The sequence below is a fragment of the Molothrus aeneus genome, chromosome 6 (genome assembly GCF_037042795.1).
Source record: "Molothrus aeneus isolate 106 chromosome 6, BPBGC_Maene_1.0, whole genome shotgun sequence".
NCBI lineage: Eukaryota > Metazoa > Chordata > Aves > Passeriformes > Icteridae > Molothrus > Molothrus aeneus.
This window is the reverse complement of record NC_089651.1, coordinates 60,501,455-60,510,644: the sequence shown is the minus strand read 5'-3', so window position 1 is coordinate 60,510,644 and position 9,190 is coordinate 60,501,455. Positions and strand designations below refer to the sequence as shown.

At 44.2% G+C, this 9,190-nt stretch overlaps 1 protein-coding gene across 1 annotated transcript in view; it reads right to left on the bottom strand.

Annotated features, from left to right (window-relative positions):
- Positions 1 to 491: 491 nt before the first annotated feature.
- DDHD1 (DDHD domain containing 1) overlaps positions 492 to 9,190 on the bottom strand; it is a 67,019-nt gene continuing 58,320 nt past the window's right edge. The window contains exons 9-12 of the mRNA XM_066551599.1: positions 8,168 to 8,317; positions 6,227 to 6,479; positions 3,694 to 3,873; positions 492 to 1,587 (exon numbers count right to left, since the gene is read on the bottom strand). Coding sequence (XP_066407696.1) covers positions 1,406 to 1,587; positions 3,694 to 3,873; positions 6,227 to 6,479; positions 8,168 to 8,317 — 765 coding nt within the window. The 3' untranslated portion in view covers positions 492 to 1,405. The remainder of the gene's footprint in view (positions 1,588 to 3,693; positions 3,874 to 6,226; positions 6,480 to 8,167; positions 8,318 to 9,190) is intronic.

Genomic DNA, 9,190 nt, shown 5'->3' with positions numbered 1-9,190 from the left:
ACACTGAGAACACAACACAGCCCGAGCTTTTTGCTATTTTACAATATTTTGCTATTTTAACTGAAGTTTAGGCTCTGCAGCTCCCACATGTGCCATCCAGATCATAAATACCTCAGGGAGAGGCAGCTCTGAGGGCAAATATCCAACACTCCTGCTCCAGAGCCTTGTTCTGAAATCTCAGCAATGACCCTCTGGTGTTTTATTTGGAGATTATTCCCTTTCATCCCAACACTTCCCTCTTGACTTCTGAATTAGTTTCAGATACAAACTTAATCTAAATGTTGGTATTCTCAGGCCTCACCAAGTTTATTTTATGGTGCCTCCCTCCCCCTGCACATAAATATACACATCCATATGTTTTTATACAAACACACACATGTATGGATTTAATTATGGTAAACAAAGGACAGCTGGGTCCTCTGCAAACCAATCTCCCTTGGAACCTGAAAAAGCAAAGGCACTTACCTCTGAGAAGAACGTGACAGATGCCATTTGTGTGAAACCACAAATATTTATTTTTAATGAAAAAATACTTAAAGTGTGCCACAGTGTCCATATATTCATTTGAATAGTAGTACAAAGATATGTATTTCTGAGAAAAAGTCTTAACGCTGTAGAAAATAAATGTGGTTCTTAAATTATGTCAAAAGAAATCAGTAAAAAAGTAATGTTTTATACACTGGAATAAAATGAAACAATTAGAGAGAATAATAAATTATAATTACAGTATTTCAAATATTTGCCTCATGCTTTTTTTTTTATTTTTTATTTTTTTTTTTCTGTTCAGCATTAGTTTCTAAATGTGTCACATAGGATAGGACCTCAGAAGCCAGCAGTCAGAATGGGCTTCCAATGTGGGGAAAATTTGATGTGGAGCTGAATAAAGTCCTGGAAAAATGACACCACTGCTTGTAATTCACAGGTACATAAAACATCAGCACATGGCAGGTTTAGGTTTGTACTGAACATGTATTTTTTTTTTTTGGTTAATGGAAATCAATTTAAGTTTGGTTTGTTGTTGGGTTTTTTTTTTGTTTGTTTGTTTTTTTAACCTACTAATTTTTTAAAAATATTTTAATGAACTAAACAGCAATTATGGTCATTAACAAGGATGTCACCCAAGCACAACTGCTCATGGGATGCTACAATGCTGTCTTGGCTCTTTGTACAGCCCATGTTGACAGGAATTTGGAACCCTTACAGGTCTAATTCAGCACTGCAAAACGTTGAAAACTATAAAGTGCTTTGAAATACAAATAACTTCTCCTCTTTAGAAATAGGAAAACCCCCCAAACATGCACTTAAACCTGAAACCTCCATGCCACAGGTCCTGCAGCTCTGCAGTCAAACATCTGCTTTGTGCCATTGGTTTTTAGAGTTTCCTCTCCCTTCCTCAGTCCAGAATTCAAATAGTGTCCAAATTGGATTTGTCAGTCTCTTCTTGGTCTTGCTTGTACATGAAGGTGAGGAGGAAGAGGGCAATATCCAGAGATGACCAGTAAGCAGTGTGGGATGTGACTGCAGACCAGTATCTGCTCTCCACGAGGCCTTCCCTGAGCTCAAAGTCGATCCTGTGCTCCAGTTCCACTGGGAAATGAACAAGAAAAGGAACAAGAGGGACGTCAGAGCTGCAAGAACACCGGAGTGTTTCGGGTTCTCATTCTGGACAAACAACACACTCAACCTCTCTGTGTTCACAGGGCACTCAAACCAAGATTTAATAATATAGAAATACATTTTAATCCACCTCCTACATTTAGCACAAGCCTAAGAGTGGTGCTGTGTTCAGTTAAAAAAAAAAAAAAGGCAAAAAAAAGGAAACTAATCCTGCTCTTAGATGTCTTTTCTGAATGATTCTGTGATTCTCAAGTTGGGAAAAAACAGGTTTTTTTTTCAAGCAGCTGTTTTCCTTATAGTAACTCTATAAATATATTTATTTATACTTGTTATGATAACTACAGAGAAATATCCAGCAAATGCTGAGGCCCCACTAGGAAACTTTTGGAAATAAATGAATTTCTTGCATTTTTAGTTTCTATATAAGGAGACTACACTCAATACTACAAGCCCTTCCTGCAAAGTCACCCCTCCACAGCTCTGCCCTTTTAATATCCTGATTATTCCAAGTATATTTCAGCAGTTACCCTTTTACTTCAATGGCTGCTTTGATTAATGCCACATTCAAAGCAATTACCACTGCACTTGAACTGGGCCAACATTAACCCATTGCTAAGGCACTTTGGCCGTCAGAAATAAAATGAAATAAAAAAGACAAAAAAAATCTAAAAGCCTGCTGAGCTACAAAAGCCAAAGCCTCAGACTGAGTCAAAAATGCAGCCATTTATCAAAGGCAGTTTGAAGGAATTTGAATTCTTGGCTGGAGGAGCAGAGACAGGGGAGCATCGCACGAGCGCCGGCAGACACGGCCCAGATCTCCCTGACTCCCCAGGAGCATCTCCCCACTCTGCAGCAAGGACAGGGAGCCAGAGCCTTGGAACAGCAGCAGACAAGCAGAGTCATTTCCAAGAAGGAGAGTTTATCCAAAAAAACCCCAGTGGCTGTGCAGGAAGGCCACTCGGAGAGGCCGTTACGGGAGCTTGGGCGGGAGCCAAGCCCCAGCACAGCCCTCTGAGAGCAGAGCCTTGCTGGGGATTGCATCATTCAGCTCCCAGCCCTGCTCCACGTTCTCCTTCTATGGAGCAGGGATGGCTTTCCAGCAGGGAGGGATGTGGGATCCATGCAGGAAGCTCTCAGTGTGCCAGCCCCCCCTGAAATAACCCCCTTGGCAGCTCTGTCATGTTCCCTGTCCTGCTTCTCTACTTCCCTCACGTCTAACCCCAAGTTTCCTGCCCTCAAACACTGACTCAGACAGGTTATCTGTTGCAATTAGTATGAACAGACAGCAATCCATCATGTGCATGCTGTCACAGGACACTTGTGACTCCCTCAATTGCAAAAAAACCACCAAACCCCTGTGTCCTGCAGCAGTGCCAAGGGGGAGCTCAGAAATAAATCCAAGGATGAATTTCCTGAGAGGAAGGACCTATGCTTTTCAAAAAACCCAGCTGCTAAAATTGCACTTTCTGTCCTGAGCAGTTCAGATCAGGACAAGGGCAGCTTCTGTTCCCAGTCATACGTGTCCTAAAAGCCAGATTGCCTCAGAATGGGAAATATATGGGGGAATTGGGAGTTTAGGTGGAAAAAAGGGTTTAAAATGTCAGAGGGCAAGGTTAAATTAGATACTGGGAAGAAATTCCTGGCTGGGAGGGTGGGAAGGCCCTGGCACAGGTGCCCAGAGCAGCTGTGGCTGCCCCTGGATCCCTGGCAGTGCCCAAGGCCAGGCTGGACAGGGCTTGGAGCAGCCTGGGATGGTGGAAGGTGTCCCTGCCATGGCAGGGGTGGGATGGGATGAGCTTTAAAGTCCTTTCCAATCCAACTCAGGAACAGAGTCACAGAATCCCAGGATGGTTTGGGTTGGAAAGGACCTCAAAGTCCATCCCATTCCACCCCTGCCATGGCAGGGACACCTTCCACTGTCCCAGGCTGCTCCAAGCCCTGTCCAAGCTGGCCTTGATACTCAACATTTCTTACTTTATGGCAAACCCACAAGAGCAAACCCTCTCATAGTTATGGCATTTCCAGCCCCCCACCCCACTCTTGTTTCCTTGGATCCACAGGGTGGGCACCCCTCACCTGTGGGTTCGAGGAATCCCGAGCTGCTGTGTGGCAGAGGTGGGGTCCCAACAGTCGTGGCCTTCTTCTCATCCCCCTCAGGTCCATCTTTTCCTGTCTCCATGGTCTGGGGGGTGGCACTGGACCTGCCAAACCTGGAGAAGAGCATCCCACCGAGGCCCTTCCCGATGCTCGCAGCTCCTGCAGCCAGCACAGAGGGAAAAACACACCCAGGATGCATCAATCAAACTGAAAATTAACATCACTTACTAATTAAAGCCACTGCAAATTAAAGTCACTGCAGCACCCCTTGGAGCTGAGGGATGGGAAACACTCCTGGTGCTTTCCTAGGGTGGGAACATCTGACTGGAGTGGGCTCTGTTTATCCCCAAACTCATCTCATTACAGCAAAAGCTGTAATTTGGAAGCTGTGTTTAGGGGGGAAAAAAATGCATGAAATACATCTGCAGAGAGAAATCTGGCACTTTGAAAGATGTGTTGTGGTTCCTCTTTCATAAATTCTAAGACTAAGACAAAAATGCTTTCTATCACATTTAAGGCATTTCGCTTCTTATTATTATAATATTCTTATTATTTCTTATATTCTTATTGTTTCTCTTAGGTCCACTGCCCTAACAGACCTTTAAAAATGTTACCTCATCCTTTAAAAGGACTATTTTGGTTGTTCAGGGACATAAAAGTTAAGAGTAGTTTTGTCCTGTTTTATCCTGACTCTGCTGCCATCTCATGGACAAGACATTGAAGTTACCATAGAAGCCCCCAAAAAAGGCACTCAGCTCTGAAATACCACAGATCTCTACTAGAGGAAAAACTGCTTTTATATTCTTATTTGATTGGGAAGACTCCTGGCACAAGGATTCTCCCAAATCCCACACAGAGAGCTGAAGAAAAGCCTTGAGTCAACAAAAACTGCAAGTGCATGATCAAGTGTAAGCTCCAGTGAAGGGAATTTAAGCTCACTTAAACCAGGGCTTATTTTGACTCTGAAAGCCAGAAAGGGGCAGACTTTATATTAAACCAGCCTGAATTTCCTATTGTAGAATCATGAGTTATAGGTAACTGTAATGGGTTACATGGTTTGATTTTTCTGCTATTGGCCAATACCAGAAAATGGAATCAGAAGACAAGCTTTAATCTAATTTTTTCCGCATGAAGCAGAGTGGAAATTGTTAAATCACCTGGATGTTACTTCAATAAGCCAGACAAAAATAAGGCAGCAATAGCCTGAACTAAATCATCTCCCCCAAGCTTTGACTCCAATGCACATAAACTGTTTTTTATTTCAAAGTAAAAGTCAGCTGGGATTAAACCAAGCCAGACACCTACAGAACTCACTGAACCCATCCTCTGCCAGCAGGGATTTTGGGGGTTGGAGAAGATCTCAGAGGTCACTTCCAACCTCAGCCACTCTCTGATTCTGTGCAAGGGACAGGAACAGAATCATGGAATTGTTTGGGTTGGAAGGGATCTTAAAGCTCATCCAGTTTCAATTCCCTGCCATGGCAGGGACACCTTCCACTGTCCCAGGCTGCTCCAAGCCCTGTGCAACCTGGCCTTGGGCACTTCCAGGGATCCAGGGGCAGCCACAGCTTCTCTCAGGGCCTCCCCATCCTCACAGAGAATTCCCAGTTCCCAATCTCCCATCCATCCCTGCCCTCTGGCAGTGGAAGCCATTTCCTGTGTCCCGTCACTCCCCAGCCCCTCTCCAGCTCTCCTGGAGCCCCTTGAGGCACTGGAAGGAGCTCCAAGGTCTCCCTGGATCCTTCTCTTCTCCAGGTGAGCACCTCCAGCTCCCATCCCATCTCCAGAGCTGTTTCCTTAGGACTGCACCCCAACCCCAGGGAGCAGCAAAGCTCCCCAAGGACCATCCCAGGGACAGAGGGGACATGATCTGTTGGAGCTCTGGATGCTGAGAATTTCAGACTTTCTGTGCTGACAGACTCTGACCCCCAAGAGAACACTGCACTGACCTGGGGCCTGGAGAAGCTTCCAAAATGGAATGACAGAACTGGGATTGTGGGTGTGGGGTTTGATTAGAAGTGGGTGATATCACAGGGAGAGTTTGGGGTTTTGGAAGAGTAATATATATAAAGCAAGATGGAGGTTTTAGGGTGGAGGTTGGTCCTTCCTCTTCACCTTCTTCTCAATGAGTTTGGGTGGTTTTGTGTAATTGGACAGAAAAGTCCGCAATGCAGACTAATCGAGTGATTAGTTGTTGGGTTAAAAATGAAAATAATTCAGGTGTCATTTCTTAATTGGCTAGTTTAGCCTTAAAAGACCTTGTATAGAAAGACATGTAGCCATTCTGCAGCTTGTTAGCAGGATGCTGCAGAACTCACCACTTGCAACACAGATAAGAAATAACAAACACCCAAGCCTGAACACGAAATACCATCCCAAGCCCCTTCCGCCCCGACCTAAACAGAGGCAGAAAAAGCAGCTACCCAAAAAAAAAGCAGCTACCCAAAAAAAAAGCAGCTACCCAGAATGCTGCCTGTCCCCTGCAGGCCAGGGGCAGGGGGGCATGCATTACCCAGGATGCTGGCTTTGCCAATGTTGGTGATGGACTCCCCGTAGTGGCGCCGCACCATCACCGGGGACGTGGTGGGGCTGGGCGCCGCCGAGGCACTCTCGCTCTCCGGGGCTGAGGTAGCTTCTTTGCTGGGGTTGAGGAAACTTGGCTTCATGTGCTCGTAGGGGAGGGGGTTGGCTGTGTTGTACCAGTGGATCTGCACAGGTGAGATGTTGCTGTAGTGTTTCAGGATTAAGGGTTCTAATCTGTAGGCCTGGAAAGGGAATTCGGAGTGAAGGTCAATGCTTGGGAGGCCAGACTGGGAAAAAAAAATTGGGTTTTTTTTCCATCCAGAGCTCCCTCCAACCTCAAATCCAGAATACCTCTCCTAAACAATGCCTAGGAGGTGACACAGTGGTGGGGTTACAGTGTAATTCACTTTTAGTTTCACTATCACTGTCATATTTTCTGGAAAAATCCCTTCCCCAGGATTTCTCTCCTGGGAAGCTGAGAAGCCTCAGAGAAAAATGAAAACAAGAATTATCTGATTTGCTTCTCCTGTGTTTTGCTGCTTTGGAATGTGGTTTGGAGATTGTTTATCAACAGGTGCATGTTTGATTGGTTTCATGTGAATTGTTTTGACTTAATGACCAATCACAGTCAGGCTGTGTCGGGACTCTGCAAGGAGTCATGCGTTTTCATTATCATTCTTTGTAGCCTTTTGTCTGTATCCTTTCTCTATTCTTCAGTATAGTTTAGTACAGCATTCTTTAATATAATATAAGAGCATAAAATAATAAATTAGCCTTCCAAGAGCATGGAGTCAGATTCATCAATTTCCTTCCCTCAACGGGGACCCCAGAAGCCACCACAGTTTCACAGCCTGGACGATTTATCAGCTGCACAGTTGCCTGTGAGCTCACTTTTGCACATCTCTGCAACACCTCTATTACAACACTTGTACTACATGTTGTTACCAACACACAGGTTACTAACAGATGGTTTCACTGAGAGAACAAACTTCATGTAAAGTTAAGCGGATTCTAACACAATAAACAGGAATTGGCTACGTAAACATTTTGTTTGATGGCTCTTTGTTGATCCCTGTGCAAACCATGAGTTATGTTTATTTAAAAAATATTTTCCTATAGATTATTTATTTATCTTTGTCCACTCAGAAAAGCATCTTGTATTTCTTTATTTTAAAAACTCAGTGAAGTTACTATTTGCAGAGTGGAACCAATTGTCCCTGATAATGCAGGAAAATTCTGGAGTAGCTGGAGCTGAACGTGACCATGTTTGGACTGAAGTCAGAATATACTTAAATTCAGCTACTTTAAATAGGAAAGCATCCCCAAATTGCTGTTGTACATTAAATTCCCAATCCAATTTGCATCAGAGAAGTTACCAAGGGGATGCAGATCAAAGGTCCAGTAACTGATTTGGTAACAGCCAACACTGGCTGCTGTGGAATAAGGAAAAAGACAAAGCTACACCAATAATCCTCTCCCAAATACTGTTTTTTAGTTGTACTTGTAGGATCCTCTGGGAAAAAAAGAAATCAGTCTTTGCTTTTCTGTATAATCTTGTAAACTGCTTGTGAAGCCTTTTTAAACAGCAAAAATATCTTTGGACAGATGGTATTTTAATGGAAGCCAGGAAGTGAAAAACAAAATCCTTGTCTGAAAAAGGATTATTTCTTTGGGAAAAAAAAATCAGAATAATCCCAAATCTTTTGCTCATTAATAAGAAAAAAGAAGCAAAATATATGTTATTTATGGCAATTATTTGTAGGAAATGTAATTCTACAGTTCAAACCCCAAGCCATTGTATAATAACCATGAACAAATAATCCTGTGCTGGAACACACTCGTGTTGAGTCACACACTTTGAAGATCCCACGTTATCCCAGAGCTCAAAACCAGGCAGGACAGAAGCTTGAGAGGGCAGTGAGAGACTCACCACTGGATCTGTAGGATGGAAAATGTTCAACAGGCGGTTGCAGATGGCTCTGGGCAGGATGTGGTCCTGGCTGCCGCTGGTGCCCGGACGGATCCCACGCAGGGCCAGGAACACGGCCAGGGGGGATCCCATACAGAAGAAATTCTCAACCTGGGGAGAGGTTTCAGCCATGTTATAAGGGTGGAATTGATGTTTCCTAACATTGGGTTTGGTTTCTCTCTCCATTTCTTGGTTTCAGCGGAGGGACTCAAAGTCTTGGTTGGTCCAAACAGGGAAGAACAACATAACATCAATAAATGAGGGTTAAACTGCCCTTGGCTGCATGTCGGGGTGCTAAAAGCAAAAATCAAGTTGGATATTTGAACTCAGAGAGGTCCACCAGCACTGGAAAGGATGGAGCAAGAATAGTTAGGGAGACACTAAAGCAAAAACAAAGCCTGGATGTGGCACTGGGTGCCAGAGTTTAGCTGAGGTGTTGGGGTTGGGTTGGACTCGATGATCTTGAAGGTCTCTTTCAACCCAGTGATTCTGTGAATTCTGTGAAATGAGTCTGATTTCTCCTGGAGCTTCCCAAAACTGCCAGACCTCCTCATTCTCATCCTAACCAAGTTCTCCATGATTTTCTTGCTACACACAGCTGGTGTTAAGTGAACAGAATGGTGCTTGTCCCCAGGGCCACCATGTCCCAGGAGCAGGCACAGCCCACTGGGACACTCTGATGTCACCCAAAGCTGCTGTGACCTTGCTCTCAAGTCCTGCCTCCAGCACAAACTCAGTAAATCTGAGCTGCCACATCTGAGAAGTCACTGGACCTGCATTTTGGGGTCATTACAACCAACCTGAGGTCAGGATTCAACTCTGACCCCCTCTACCAACCCTCAGACATCACCTCCTAAAACCATCAAATGGAAAACTCAGTGGTAAAAGACATTTCCCAAAGTCAAAATGACCTTTCAACCTTTATTTTCTTACTTGAAAATTTAATTTTACCATTGTCAAATGCTCAGCCAGCGAGAGAAATTG